This window comes from Lolium perenne, chromosome 7, assembly GCF_019359855.2.
Source record: "Lolium perenne isolate Kyuss_39 chromosome 7, Kyuss_2.0, whole genome shotgun sequence".
Lineage (NCBI taxonomy): Eukaryota > Viridiplantae > Streptophyta > Magnoliopsida > Poales > Poaceae > Lolium > Lolium perenne.
Genome location: NC_067250.2, coordinates 242,985,542 through 243,001,453, shown reverse-complemented (window position 1 = coordinate 243,001,453; position 15,912 = coordinate 242,985,542). Strand labels below are relative to the sequence as shown.

The window sequence follows — 15,912 nt, the reverse complement described above, 5'->3', positions numbered from 1 at the left end:
ATCAGATAAAGCATCCAATCTGATTGGATCAGATAGCAGAATAGTCATACAGGAACTATTGAGCATATTTTGGTTCTCCACAAATGGTTATGGTGCACTCGAATCAACACTTAACTTGAAGATTATGTGTCAACTTGAGTATCAAAAAGAAAAAAGAAAATCACAGAAGGTGTCATTTATACCATCATAATCCATTCAAAGGAACCACATTAGGAGACTACGTAGTAGACTGGAGACAGCTAACCCGTGCAGAAAAGAATGCAAAGGAGAGTTGCATGACTAAACTGCTGCCACAATGTAAACTACGTTCTCATAATATTATCATAAGCACAACAAACATGTTTTTTGTCCTGCAGCACCACTGCATGTGACAGGACAGAAAACATATCACGCCTCCAACAAAGGTTCTGCAGATTCTTCAGCATCACCTTCAGTGGCATTGGGATCATCAACAATTGTGACACCCTCAAGGTCCAAAGGACGCCCAGTCATGGGATGAATGGGGTTCCTATCACGATGTCCACCCTTGCGACCCATAGCTAACAGTGGAGGTGGAGGCAGAACCCCAGCGTGGAAGAGGATACGCTGTACAGGGTCTGATGGTTGTGCCCCAACAGATAGCCAGTACCTACAACATAAGAATAGTCACTATTTAGTCATATGAGGTTATGTGCTGTTGCACGACAGGTGAAATAAACAGCATGGGATATCGGTAGCAAATACTCGTTAGGTCTGCTATAAATGCAACCAAGCACATCTCATGTACTTATGATGCAATCAAGCAAATCTCATCTACATGAAACGCCCGCATCCGTATTCACTAAATCAGTGATTTTCTTCTCAAATGGAGGGAGGCAACTAGGTATAATTGAATGAGGCCTGCCAATTGGCATTTCAGTCAACTCACGTAACACAGCCCTATAGATAATTTCACTTGCCTTTCTTTTGATTTACCTACCCAACATCCCCAATGGGTACAATGTACTGACTGAAGCAAAGCATCATAGGGAACAAGGTCCAATTTATTTAGGTTATAGAGAACTTCACTTGCCTTTCTTTTGATTTACCTACAAAACACTCCCAATCGTACAATGTACTGCCTGAAGCAAAGCATTACAGGGAACAAGACCCAATTTATTTAGGTTGAGAAAATAGGCATGATTTATTTAGGTTTAGCTGCCTGCTTAAATGCTCAACCGACCTACACAAGGTAGTCTTACGGGGATGAACATACAGTGTTACTTGTAGAGTAGGTGCAGCAGTAGAAACTGGAATCTACCATGTTTTCTCCAAAAAGGAACATAATAACTGAACAATACTCTCTGAAATGAAAATCAGGAGCAGGCACAGAACTCACTTGACCCGGTCGAATTTGAGACCCATCCTCTTGCCACCATCCTTCCCTGCAAACAGCAACAGAAAAAGGCACACACATCTGTTATCACTAAAGCTCCAACCGCCGCACAAATCCTCCGCACGTACGGCCAGCGAGCTGATTCAAGCGGAAATTCGAGGTGGGCCGGGGATTACTCAACAGATCGAGTGGGAAATCGAGGTGGGGGGAATCTCACCGGGGAGCGGGTTGTAGTAGCCGAGGACCTCGAGGTGCTTCCCGTCGCGCGGGGAGCGGCTGTCGGCGGCCATGACCCGGTAGAAGGGCCGGTTCCGGCAGCCGAACCGCGCGAGCCGGATCCGGACCACCATGGCGACGCTTGCTTTTTTTCGTCTCTTCCTCGCCGCCTTCGCCTTCGCCTGTCGCCTGCTCTGGCCTCTGGGTGAGGTCGTTTGGGAAGAAGGCGTTTTAGGTCGGGTACATTTCAGCTGTTTTCTGGGCTGGGATGGGCCTATCCCAAGTTGCGGGAAATTTAGGCCCAAAAGGAACCGTTTTCTTAGCAGGTTCATGATCTAAGTTTGGGCTATCGTTTATGGGCTGGTGGTAAATTTATGCTTCATTTTCGAAACGAAAAACAAGGCCACTTCAGGTTAAAAGCTTCATTTCACCAATTTTACATTTTTCTGCATAATAAATTTCACATCTGACAGGGGTAAAAGGTGGCATAACTTACTAAAAGTATGTATGAATTTACACGAGTTTTCAGATGCGCTAACACTAACACACTAACAAAAAAGGTGCCAAGTACAGAAGGAATCTCCTACACAAGAACAGCAAGCTCGTAGTAGATGGAAGCTCTCTGGTTTCTGTACTGGATGCTGGGAACATAGCCTACTACTCACTACATTCAGTGTCCAGCAGGAGCTGGGCAGTTGTGAGGAGGCAGACCAGCGCCAAATCGCCGACTAGGCGGAGTAAATCGGCTAGCAGCCTGGCCCTAGATGCCGTCTAGCCACCTAAGCAGCCGCCCTCTTTAACCCAGCTCCCACTTGATCCTTGATCCTATCATGGTTGGTGGGGATATGTTTTTCCTGCACAAAAGATGAAAGGAACACATGAATGTTAGGCTTTCTCCAAGAATGAACCGCAGTGTGAATCAAGTGGGGTGGAAAGGAAGAACATGAGACCCAGATTGAACAAGCAATTGGTTTTCAGCTTTCTTGTTTCCAGTGCCACCTCTTGGCATTGTTCCCTGACAGACAACGACGACACTATTGTCACTATTGTCTAACAAACATCGCATATCCGTACTGGCATGTTTTTCCTACCTAGGAACACCTAAAAGTGAAACAACCATGAAGCAAAGCAGTGGTTTCTTCCTAAATCTGCAGAATCTGTGTCAAGACCATGGGAGAGTACAATGCTGTCTTACATCTAATTTCTAAGGCCATCAGGAATTTGCATCTGTGGGAACCTGCGGATTGACCTTCCCCTTTGAGAAAAAAGAATTAGTGATTTAGTCATTCAAAGACAGTCACTATACATCTTACTAAACAAAGCAGTACGCCACAAACTTTCCATCTCATAACTTCCGTAGTAAGTAGGAAATATTGTTCCCCATAATCAAGAAAGTACTAAGGATGCCCAGTTTCTCAAATGTTGGCAAAAGAAAATATTAGATGACACTTTTGGGACTTGCTGAGTTGTATATTCCTACTTTTTCCTAGAAAGCTTGGTGGTGGAAAAGTATTCAAAATTTAAAATGCATGTCAGGTAGAGAGAAATTTTTCAAGTCTAAGTGATTACAAAGACAGGCTACATTCCATTAATACATTCTGAAGAACCTGTATCTAACATGTGCATTTTGGTAAAATGGGAGAATTTGATCAATTAAACTTAAAAGATACTCCATCCGTTCCATATTAGTTGTTGCTGATTTAGTACAAAGTTGTATTAAATCAGCAACAACTAATATGGGAGTAACATATTCCAAGTGAACAAAAATAGTACTATTAGGCGTTGAAGAATGATGAATCGCTTAAAGGCTATATTTCCAATAAAATGCATGGGAGTATTTTTTATATCGAACTTGTGTCTTCAGGCATGGGAGTATATTTTTATATCGTTTGATTCATGATTCACATGCCTGAAGAACCAAGAATCACTTAAAGGCTGCATTGGATAATTCAGTCCAATAAAAAGGCTGCATGCAAAAACACTTAAAAATATTTAAGTGCTGAAGACAACATTTCCGTTTCTATCTACAGATTTTTAATTGAAGGAGATACCAGAGCATAAATCGTAATAATTTCATTAGTCTTTTCTTCTTCCCGCCTACTCTCCATGTCAACAAAGATATCTTATCTCCCATAATTCCATTAAGCATCCATTTCTTCCAATAGATTTATGTACCAGTGGACAAAAAAAATCGACTGACTTATGTACATTGAGAGAAAAAAGGGATTTGATTTTTGTTACCCAGCCTTACTGAACTGCATCATTTCTACAAGTACTACATAAGGTGTATGCATTACTTATGAAGTTATGCTATCCATATAGAGTAAGCAATATCAACCTGCAGGCATGAAAAATAAGATATATTCCTATTTTCTCAAAAGGAAAGTGAAAGGACACAAATAATGCACAGTGCATACGGATAGAAAGGAAGTGCAGTATCTATATTCTATGATCATGAAAGCTACTCCTCTAGGATGCTCTCATCTAAAAGAAATCCAGATATTCCGCAATTCAAACTTCCTAGTGAATAGCCAAAGGGAATTATGCAATTATAAATCGCTGTTAGGTCTACTATGAGTACATGAATGCTTAGCTAACAAATCTTGACAGTCAGGTAACGATGCCGACAACAAGCGATTGCGTGCCTAAGTTTCTTACAAACAACTTTGATGTGAACGCATGCTTTAATTTGGTCATTGTTTGGATGACGACGTTGAATAATTTGATAACTTTATCAGTAAGACTCATTTTAGCATTGACGCAGTTCTATCAATCTGTCACAGAGAGTAGTTATGGGTCAATCTCTCTCACACCACATCAATGACGTAGGATTGATCTACTCAACTTCTAGGAACACACCAACAGGGCCAGGGTGGGAGGCTGGTCCCTTCTTCTAGATGAGAATTTCACTACTAAGTATCATTATTTTCTACTTATAAATCAATCTACATTTTGGGTCCATGCTCCGTCACTGACAACCAAAGCTGTCTCCTACTCTTTTCTACCGTTTTTTTTTTTTTTGAACAATTTTTCACAGTATCAAAGTCTTAAAACTGGTTTCATTGTCATGTAGTTACAGCTACAAAATATGACTGCCATGTAATTTCATAACGTGAAGTGTTTCACAAGTAACCTTCAATTCCATCACATAAAGCTCTTTCACAGTAAACATTACTAATCCCATGCATTATTGCAGCAAACCGATGAGCATAAAAGGAAGAAGGCTTTACCAGAAGTACGAAGTTGATTACTGATGTACAGCACAGAGGAAGGCCTGACTTTCTTTATAAAATAACAATCAATGAAAGTGCACATGACATAAATGCATTAACTGCGAAGTGTTTTTTTGAGGAAGTTTTGTAGGCCGCTGTATCCAGTCAAGCCAACTATTTTGCCCAGCCCTAACTAGAATGAATCTGACAAAAATTCAAGATGAAAGGTAAATTATCACACCAAAATTGTACCAAATTAAAAATGCGACTAACAAAAAACTTGCACATGCATCCTAGAAGAAAAGCCTCTGATCTCCAGCAAGGTCCATCGCACCTTGTAGTTATTAACTCACTAAGCCAATCCCTTGTTAACCTAACTGTTTTCTTGTAGTACACAGCTAAACGAAGATAAGCATTAAAGTTGTCAAGGAAACAAGGTTGTTACTTCATTGACACTGCACTAGCATTAATCAATAGTGTATAAAATAAACTAATTCCATCAACAGAACAAGCATTGATATGTTTACCTGATTAGGAAGTGTATCTTGTTATATGCATGTACCTCACTATCTAGACAAGACAGACTTCTGCCTTCAGAGAACCCAACCATTCATAGTGTGTTAGCCTTTTAGCAACCAGTAATCAGGAAGTTGAAGATAGAATACTGATATAGTTGGCCAATCAATTAGTAGGCCACCAACATGAACAAATCAAAAGGAGTACGACAAACACTAGTATCAAAGGCATGGCAGTAGATCTAAACATACTAGCTTTGGTGTGATATGGTGTTTGTTTGTTTGAAATGAAGGAAATTTTTCTTCTTCTTGCTCAAACAAAGGATAAAACTTTTGATTGGCTGAACCTAGCTCGCCATGCCCAAACTTATTGATGAACAATAAAAACGAATGCTTGCTTCTTTTTAATGTACTGCTATGTAACAGAAAAGTATGATCTAGAGGATGATATGCAGACCATGTAGGAGGATGGAATAATTGGAGACAAGCACCATAGTGCTATATAACAGTGACATGTCGGCACATACAAATTACAACCATACAGCTCCATATGTCAGGTACTCCGTTGTAGATAAGACCAGAATAAGAAATATATGAAAACTTATTCACACTATTATAACATCTCACATTTGTCATGCACAAATGAAAATTTCTTTCTTCGTGACAGCATCACGTTAGATTAAGTAAAAGTATTATACACGAAGCTTCTAGCTATAATATTTGGCAGTGTCTTCGTTCATCACGTAGCTCCAAGAAGACAGCGCGGATTAATATGGATACAAAAATGTGAACATGATCTTTGAAGTATGCTGCCTTTTAGCAGTCTTGCGGACAAATATAAATAAAATGAGGAAGGTAGAAGCTAGCTTTCACAAGTCATTCATCAGTACCAACAAATAATGGCTGCATTTTGATATCACTGCATCTTCGCTATGTTAGTTAAACTTCTTTTCTTGCACGCAACCATCACTAACTTCCCATGATCAGGCAGAGGAAAAGGTGCAGTACAATAACCTCAAGCATTCTAGAAGTTTTAAATAACTTGGTAACAGAAACACAGATACTACTCCCTAGATGAGATTGAGATAAGCTTAAAATTACCTGCTTATTGCACATGCCATAAACACCTTTTTCAAAAATAATAGAAACGCTGAGAAATTAATTAACCAGTCATTTGATCCCTCCAAGATTTTGCTGGTTCAAGTGTTTGAACAAGCTTCGCAAGTATTAACATCATGTAGAGCAGTCAACTGAAATGTTACGATCCCGGTCCCCTTTTAGGTAAAGCAATTTCAAAGAATGATATCCCATCCATACACTGAATGTAGTAGATCATGGCAGCGGAAAGATCGAGCCCAGCAGAAAGCTTCCGCGTGCTTTCGTCCAGCAAGCGAAGTGCTACACAAGTAAGGGGTGATTCACCTGAAGCCAATCCTACTAATGTCAAATTGGTTGGTTTGACACATACGAACTCTTTTCGCTTAACGACAACTGCGTTGGCAATGCTATCGCGGTCACTGGATGTTGTTCACACGAATTGCTTACCCCCAGTCCCCAGACGGCCAGACTCACATTTGTGCCCCATACAGTTTGTCAACTAAATAAACTCCTGCAAATCCGAGTGCCATGTGGTGTGCAACTGTCCATTTCCCTGAATCCTACATTGCAGACAGGGTCACTCACTGCACAACCTTTTCCCCATCGCTTTTCCACGAATCTTCGTGTGACGCAGCGGATAGCATAACCAACAGTCGTATCGGAGGCGCAACCCTTCCCCCTTGCTCCGAGAAAATGAAAGCTATATGCAATCTGATCACTAGGAACAACAGCAACAGTAACAGACACAAACCTTCGCTCCAGTAGTCGCTCGCGACGGCGCGGCGGATCCCGCTGTCGCGCCCTCCCTGTAGCGGGCGCGCTCGCCGGTCCGCCCGGCCGCCTCGAGCCCGGCGAGCAGTCCGTGGCTCCGCCGCGCCGTGTCTTGGTGCAGACTCGAGATGGAGGTGGTGTGTGCGAGTTGGTCCAACCAGACCGAGTTTGAGCGTCGGGTCAAGAATCAAGATCTGGTTGCCCAAATATTCATCCCGTAGGGCCGTACCTACTTAAATAAGTACAATTCTAGTTTTGTATTAAGTTAACCTTTATAAATTTTGACCAACTCTATTGTAAAAAGCGAGCAATATGTGATATCAAATCATTATAATATAAAAGTAATTTCAAGATGAATCTAATGATACTAAATTGGCACCATAATTGTTGTTACTTTTCCCGTTTAATTAGTTAAATGTGAAGACATTTGATTTGAGAAAAGAGCTAGAAGTACACTTATTTGAGAACACAAGAAGTATGTTTCACGTGACCCTTATATATTTTCCAAAACATATATCTCGTGTATTTGTAAAATTGTACCGTTTGTGGCAGGTATGAGAAGAGCAAACGGTATGTATAATGTACGATACTACTCAGACACCCAATTATATTTTTATGTATAGGTCACAAATCATCACTTTGTTTACGAAGTTTTGTATATATGTACAAGATAAACTACAGTAACATATGTTCGAGGATCATTTTCTGATTTCTTTTTAACCCAGAAAAGCATGAGGTAACATTTGACGAGTTGCGGAAAATACTCATACTATGAATGGCCTCTTCATTTCGGATTCAATTTTATGGAAATTACCTGGGCTTAAAGTGAAGGGATACATCATACATACACTAGTTGATAAGATGGTACCGAAATGTGTAAAAACAAGATTTTCTCTGAGAGCCAAAACACATATCGATCTCGATCAAGAAATCCAATGTATGATTATATTGAAATTAATAACCAGAAATATGTGTATCTCCATCCCACGGCTGAGACCTATCGTGCCCGACGTAGGCGATGCCCGCCGCCACCAGCTGAAGCTTTTTTGCAGAGACAAAAGAGAATGGAAGAGCGGTGGTGAGAGGCTGAGGTTCACAAAGGTGGTGGGCACGTATTAAAAAATGCCAGGCTGACGCGTCGGCTTTGGTGGTGGGCCTCACCGACCAATGGGATGTGGTTAACCGGTTACCCACGTCGTACCCATCGTGCAAGTCTCGTAGAATCCATGACATTCTAAAATGTGCATGCGCCCATTCAACCATGGCATCAACGAACGCCGCTCTTTCATGCCACCTACCGCGGTGCACTTACGTGCCGGTATCAATAATACCACACTGAGAGCATGGGCTAGACCTGGATACATATGAGATCATTATATGAAACTTCCTCCGTCTCATAAAGATTGTCTAAGATTTATCAAAATTTAGATGTATCTAGAAAATGTGGATGTATCTAAATGTTATTAGTGTCTAGATATATCTAATTTTGACAAATCTCATACAACCTTCATAGGATGGGGAGAGTATATATTAAATGGAGGGAGTAACTCACAAGTAACTACAAGGTAAAAAAAAACTCACAAATATACACTCTTAAACTTGTGGAATTAAGAAAAAACCCAAAAACTAAGAAGATTTCCACACGGAATAAGAAAACATCCAACTCTCTTTTTTTAGCTGAAAACAGCCAACTCGTGTAAAGCAGACTTCAACCACCACTATAACCCCCCACAAGGCACACGCTAGCCTTTTGAACTATCATTTCCTGAGCATGCCTTTCACATATAAAATTCCAATCTTACCCTCCAAACAACCAATCACTCTGCAAAGACACAAATAACCACACCTCTCAAATCAGCTCATCATTTCTTGACCGGCCAGACATTATTTGAACTATGAAGTACATTTTCGAGATTAAGACCGAGGCTGAGACTTGGGCTGCTACGGGCCGAAGCACCTAAGTTTATTATTAAGGCATGCGAGTAGGTTTAGCTGTTTTTCTGGGAGCCTCGGCACTCATATATACTGGAGTTACCGAAGCTGAAACTTTGGAGCCGCTTGCTTGCAGGGAGGCATGCGATCTCGCAAGAGACATCTACGCATCCAGGGTGCGGGTTGCATCGGACTGCAAGATGGTGGTGCAAAACCTGGAGCAGGGTACTAGAGGGGTTTATTCCCATATTATCACCGAGATCATTGAAGCTCGGCAGTTTTTTGATTTTCTTGAGTTCAAGTTTGTGAGTAGAAAGTCGAATAATGAGGCTCATAAGTTAGCTAGGAGTGCTTTGTGTGATATTTCGGGCCGCCGTATGTGGCTGAATGCCCCGCCTGATGCCATGTGTATCCCGCTGTTTTCTTTTTTCTTTTATTTGTGTATGCTTGTTGAAACTTCCTTGCACTCCCTCCATTTCAAAATGTAATCCGTCTAAAGATTGATCAAAAGTCAAACCTTACAAACTTTGACCGAATATTCAGGACAAAATATTACATCTACAATATTGAATTGACATATTAAGAAAATATACTTTAGGGTGAATCTACTGATAATTATTTAGTATTGTAAATATTTATATTTTTGTGTATAAATTTGGTCAAACTTTAAAAACGTTGACTTTTGACTAATCCTTAGGTGCCTTACATTTTGGGATAGAGGGAATAGTTAATAAAAATAGGCAAACATTTTGCCTCAGTTTGAAAATCTACTATGAAGATATTATAAATTTTGATAGTTCAAATCTGGTAAAAAAGAAACTCATTCGAGACTACAGTCTACAGATACAACCTAGATTAATTAGGTGCAGGGCAGATACCCATCTCTACATAAACAATGAATCTCTCACTCTCTCAACAGATAAAGAATACAGTGAAACAAGGCATTAAGTATGACATACATGATCTGTAGCAAGAGACAACTAACATGACAATTTGAGTGGTCAACATAAGCAAGAGCCCTAGATTTGGGCAAGAATATTAAAGAAGAACAGTTCTCTTAGGGAATAATTTCAGTGACGTGAGTGGTGTATAGTATCAGAGATTTGAACCGCAGCGTGAATAAACTGATACTGCCGTGCTCCTTTGGTCAAGAACTCAAGATTGTGTCCTACTGTCATTGTCGACATTCACAAGACATGGCTCAGTATGGAGTACAGTGCACGTAATAGTTGCTGTGAATGGACAAGAAAGTTAAATTAAACGGTTCGAACAATCCCAGTTCTCTCTGTTTCAAGGGAAAAAAATCCCAATTGCTCCACTTGTATCATGTGAGCAATACTTAGTTGGTATAATCTAGAGTACGTAGAAAAGTTACAATTAGCAAACATTATGTTTATTTATCATCATACTCTAAATGGACTTTGACAGTCATCGGATGTGTGGTCCGGCCAGTTGGAGGCCGGCCATTTTTTTAATCTCATCAAAGCGGACTATTATTTGAGTATGTGGCACCGTTTTCAACTTTCATCAAAGAAGGACACGAGTTCTTGGTGAGTTCGTTAATGTCAAAGCTTCGCGACCCCAGTCATAGATACGTATATTAAGGGAAAAATAAATCATGGCCTCTGAGAGCTCCACCGCATGGGCACCGTAGAGCCATTATGTTCTTCCAATCAGCAACCACCACGTCGCAGTTTGATAAAAGGAATTACGTGTTTTTTTATGTTCATCTCTTTTTATTTTTTGACGGTAACTTTTTGAGATAACTTTAGGTTGTAACTTTCTGCCGGCATTTACCCCACCGTACCTCCTTGAATGTGAGTAATTCTCTGATAATATTTTTTACCGTATTTTTCTAATATTTCTCTAATTTTATTATTCAAATGTATGGTACCTTTCCGGGATAACTTTTCACCGTAACTTTCCATTGGTCAGTTATCCCACGGTATCTCATCAACGGTGAGTAATTCACCAATAGTAATTCTTTGACCGTATTTTTATAAGTCTCTTTGATGGTGCTAGGACTCCAAGTGCAGAGTGTTGTGTCAGCAGAGTATTTTTCCACAAGGATGACTCGAGAGTTTATATCGAACTCTCAGGGAACTGAGCAAAGAGTATTCTCTTCTCTCTTCTTCTAACAATCCTGCAAAGTAAAATAAAAGCTTTGTGTCCCCAACTTCACCGTGTGGTTGTCAAGCACAAGGTTTCGTGTAAGTAAATAAAACACAAGTAAAAATAAAGCGAGTAAAACTAGATAAAATAAAGTAACTAAGTAAAAAAACAGTAAATAGGTTGATTGTTTTGGGTGTTTTGGATGCAAATAAGAAAAGTAAATATTTTTGTATTTTCAGATTAAAATAGTTCAGCAAATAGAAAACAAGATAAAAGCAAGATAACGGTGTTTTTTATGATAAAAAGTGGACCGGGGTTCATGGGTTCACTTGACTATTCTCTCTTTTAAGTTGTAGTGGATAAATAGCAATTCATCATTGAGATATGAGGATAAAAATAATAACATGTGAAAGATACGCATTCATATGGGCATCACACCTAACATAGAGATGATGCAACACATCTCTCTTATACTCCACAAGAAAGGGAAAATTCCATGCAATCTTGTATTAAGAATTAACAGAGCCTAGCCATAAGTACTTTGACATGATGTTTCAATATCAAATATGCTACCTTGAATAAACAAGATCATCATTTTTTCACGTGACGAACATAGCACATGCATTCACTTTATCCCTAGTGAAGTAGCAAAAGAAACGGCAAAACCATAATAGATCATGAATTTGTTGTCACTATTCAATCACTGAACCAATGCTACTCCATCTAATACACACATCACCCCACACACGCTCTTGCATAGATGTTGGATCAGAACAAATAATTAAGAACATGGTACATAATATGCATCTATTAATACATCTTGCACATAATATGATCAGATCTCATAGCACAATATTGTAGAATAAGGATCCACCACATAGTTATTAAAAGTATGTCCATAATCATGTAGGGCAGCTCAACTAAGAACTATGAAGAACATGAGAGAAATAGATCAAGCTACTGCCACAAACCCGTAGTATGGCCAGAGGTGGACTACTCCCCTTTGATCATGGTGATGATGATGAAGGTGTTGGAGAAGGTGGAGATCCCTCCGGCGGTGATTCCGACGGAGTTTCCCCCTCCCATCTTCTCTGTTGCAGGCCTCTGTTTTCGTGCTTCTGTCTTCTGCGGCGCTCTTCTCCCGAGAACTCTTCGGGGCCATATAAAAAGTGATTTTTAGGTCAAAATACGTCGGTGGGCGAAAGAATAAAGTCAATTGGGCGATCGACGGTCGAAAGAGGTTGGGTGGCGCGCCCAACATGTTTGGACGCACCACCTACCCTCTTTTGGGCCTCAGGCCCATCCAGGCATCCTCCAAAGGTTCAGGGTGCTTCTCCCGATGAAAAAGTGACGCTCCAAAAATTTCAAGTCAATTTGACTCCGTATAAGGCTCTGAAAGTGAAAAATACGCGAAACAAGAAATTTATGTTCTGTAGACTTATCAACCAAATAAAGGGGGTCATTGATAAATCCCCATAAATTAATGTAAAACATGTTATTATCATCATATATGATGCAAAAATGTGGAAATTCAATATGATAAAGGATAAAGTTCATGTGTGCATTTTACATGCATCACTCTCTCCTTCTATTTTTCGATGGTAAAATTTTGAGATAACTTTTCGGCTATAACTTTCTATTGGTAGTTATCCCATGGTACATTCTCAACGGTGAGTAATTCTCCAACAATAATTCTTCAACCGTAGTTCTCCAACAGTAATTTAATTTTTTTGTTCTTTTTCTATTCTTTGACAATAATTTTTTGACACACTTTTCCCGCCGTAATTTCACCATGATTACTTCAAAGGTGATTTGTTGGCTTCCTTGATGGTTATTTCTACACACGGATCTTTGACCTCAACAGTGATTGTTTGATGTTAACCCTTCATCTATGTGTCGGTATTCAATGCAAATTATGAGCGCCAATACTAGTAATTTTCCTATGGCAATTATTTATTAGTACTTTTTCAACAACGCGTAATTATTCAGTGCTAATTTCTTAGCATTAATTTTCAAAGGTACCAACAATTTTCGACAGTACTTTCAAAGGTGCATGTGCATCAATCTACAACGGTAGTTCTTTAGCCGTGATTTTCAAATATGCACGGGCAGCAATCTTTAGCAGTAATTTTCCTATCGTAACTCACTAACTCTTCATCTGTAGCTGCATTCTTCTACGGTAGCTTCATGGTTCTTCTATGGCAACTGCGATAAATAAAATATTTTACTATTCTTCGCATTTTTATTCAAAAAATATAAAAAAAATATTATATTTACCGCCTCACGATCACCTTACATGAATACTAGTACCTTCTTTCCCATCAACTTCGACTAAAAAAAATAGTATACCATTCATCGCTTCTTTTATTCAAGGAAAAACTTAAAAAAATTATAATTGCCTCAGGATTACCCTACGGGCATGGCGTGCTGCAGTGCCAATGCTTCGTAGTACTTGTGCATCTACATTGTAGCTGATATTTCGATAAAAGAAATATTTTTTCTTCTCTCAAAAAAATAAGTATTCATGTGTTTTGAGAAAACTAGAATTTATGTTTTTGTGTGTTAATTTACGCATTGATTTAGAACTCGTCCCTCTTACCCCTAAGTAGTAGCAGAGTAAAGGCATATTGTTTCCTCGTCATATAGTATTAGTACTATGAGCACAAAGTCGGTGAGGCAATCGGGAGGCATCCAAGAAAATCCATCTAGAGTTCCATCTCCTTGTCGGCGATGTTGTCGGTCCGCTCCATCTCCAGTGGCCTTGGGACCTTGGAGGTGTGGCAGACCATGACCTCTCACCGGCGGGAGGGTTTTCTTTCTTCATTAGTTTGTTTTCAGTGTCTTCTATGGAATGGTGAGACATCGGCTATATCCTAAAGTCGGAACAACATCCTCCCTGCCCTATCCTCGCTTTGGTGTTGCGTGTAGCATCGTGGAGGGCATGCAGAATCATGTGCCCGGCAGATCTCGTGGGATCCGGCCAGTTTTTGTGCTCGTTGGTGTGGTTTCAGGTCAGCCTCTTCTGGTCTACGATTGTCATCTTTGGTGACAGTTGCTGCTCTGCCACGTTAGTTCTTTGGGCCTTAAGACAATGACTTCCCGTACTACAACAAGTTCTACTACGATAAGCTTTGGACGGCAGCGCACTCTCGACTAGGATCAGTCAGTAGTCGTTTAGGTTATCCAAAGACCTACTTGCAACTTTTGTTATTTTCGTTGTTTGTACTGATATTAATGATTATTATTAGATTGACTGAATTTTCAAAAAAAGAATAGCAGCACAGTAGTAGTGCTCTGTTCCTAATTATTCTGCCAGTTTGTTGGGGTTAGAGGAGACCCAGACCCTGCGGCCTGGCCTCGCTACCGCTGATTCTCCCCGTCCCTGCTCCGGGTCAAGGGGGCGGTGGGCCCATCCGGCGTGCCAGTATCCTATAGCCTGGACCCACCCGCACGTATCCTGTTGCAGAGTCATTGCCTCGTGGTGCTGTGTTGAGAGCAGAAAGGCAAGCTGCTTTTCGGTGAGATGCCGCCTGTACAAAGGTCTAAGGAGAAAGCTCGCATTGGATTTCTCGCTATTGATTATTCTCAACTTAGACATCCATACCGGGACAACATAGACAACAGATAATGGACTCCTCTTTTATGCATAAGCATATAGCAACAATTAATGTTCTCATATGAGATTGAGGATATATGTCCAAAACTGAAACTTCCACCATGATTCATGGCTTTAGTTAGCGGCCCAATGTTCTTCTCTAACAATATGCATGCTCTAACCATTAAATAGGTGGTAAATCTCCCTTACTTCAGACAAGACGGACATGCATAGCAACTCACATGATATTCAACAAAGAGTAGTTGATGGCGTCCCCAGGAACATGGTTATCGCACAACAAGCAACTTAATAAGAGATAAAGTGCATAAGTACATATTCAATACTACAATAATTTTTAGGCTATTTGTCCCATGAGCTATATATTGTAAAGGTAGAGGATAGAAATTTTAAAGGTAGCACTCAAGCAATTTACTTTGGAATGGCGGAGAAATACCATGTAGTAGGTAGGTATGGTGGACACAAATGGCATAGTGGTTGGCTCAAGGATTTTGGATGCATGAGAAGCATTCCCTCTCGATACAAGGTTTAGGCTAGCAAGGTTATTTGAAACAAACACAAGGATGAAGCGGTGCAGCAAAACTCACATAAAAGACATATTGTAAACATTATAAGACTCTACACCATCTTCCTTGTTGTTCAAACTCAATACTAGAAATTATCTAGACTTTAGAGAGACCAAATATGCAAACCAAATTTTAGCATGCTCTATGTATTTCTTCATTAATAGGTGCAAAGTATATGATGCAAGAGCTTAAACATGAGCACAACAATTGCCAAGTATCACATTATCCAAGACATTATAGCAAATACTACATGTAGCATTTTCCAATTCCAACCATATAACAATTTAACGAAGAAGAAACTTTGCCATGAATACTATGAGTAAAGCCTAAGGACATACTTGTCCATATGCAACAGCGGAGTGTGTCTCTCTCCCACACAAAGAATGCTAGGATCCATTTTATTCAAACAAAACAAAAACGAAAACAAACCGACGCTCCAAGCAAAGCACATAAGATGTGACGGAATAAAAATATAGTTTCAGGGGAGGAACCTGATAATGTTGTCGATGAAGAAGGGGATGCC

At 40.0% G+C, this 15,912-nt stretch overlaps 1 protein-coding gene across 1 annotated transcript; it reads right to left on the bottom strand.

The window, feature by feature from the left end:
• Positions 1-160: 160 nt before the first annotated feature.
• Positions 161-1,792, bottom strand: LOC127314127 (small ribosomal subunit protein bS16m/bS16c). The gene is made up of 3 exons (XM_051344590.2): positions 1,572-1,792; positions 1,358-1,403; positions 161-628 (listed from the first exon to the last, which is right to left on the bottom strand). The coding sequence occupies exons 1-3, from the start codon at positions 1,702-1,704 to the stop codon at positions 388-390; spliced, it is 420 nt and encodes a 139-aa protein (XP_051200550.1). The 5' UTR covers positions 1,705-1,792; the 3' UTR covers positions 161-387.
• Positions 1,793-15,912: the final 14,120 nt, after the last annotated feature.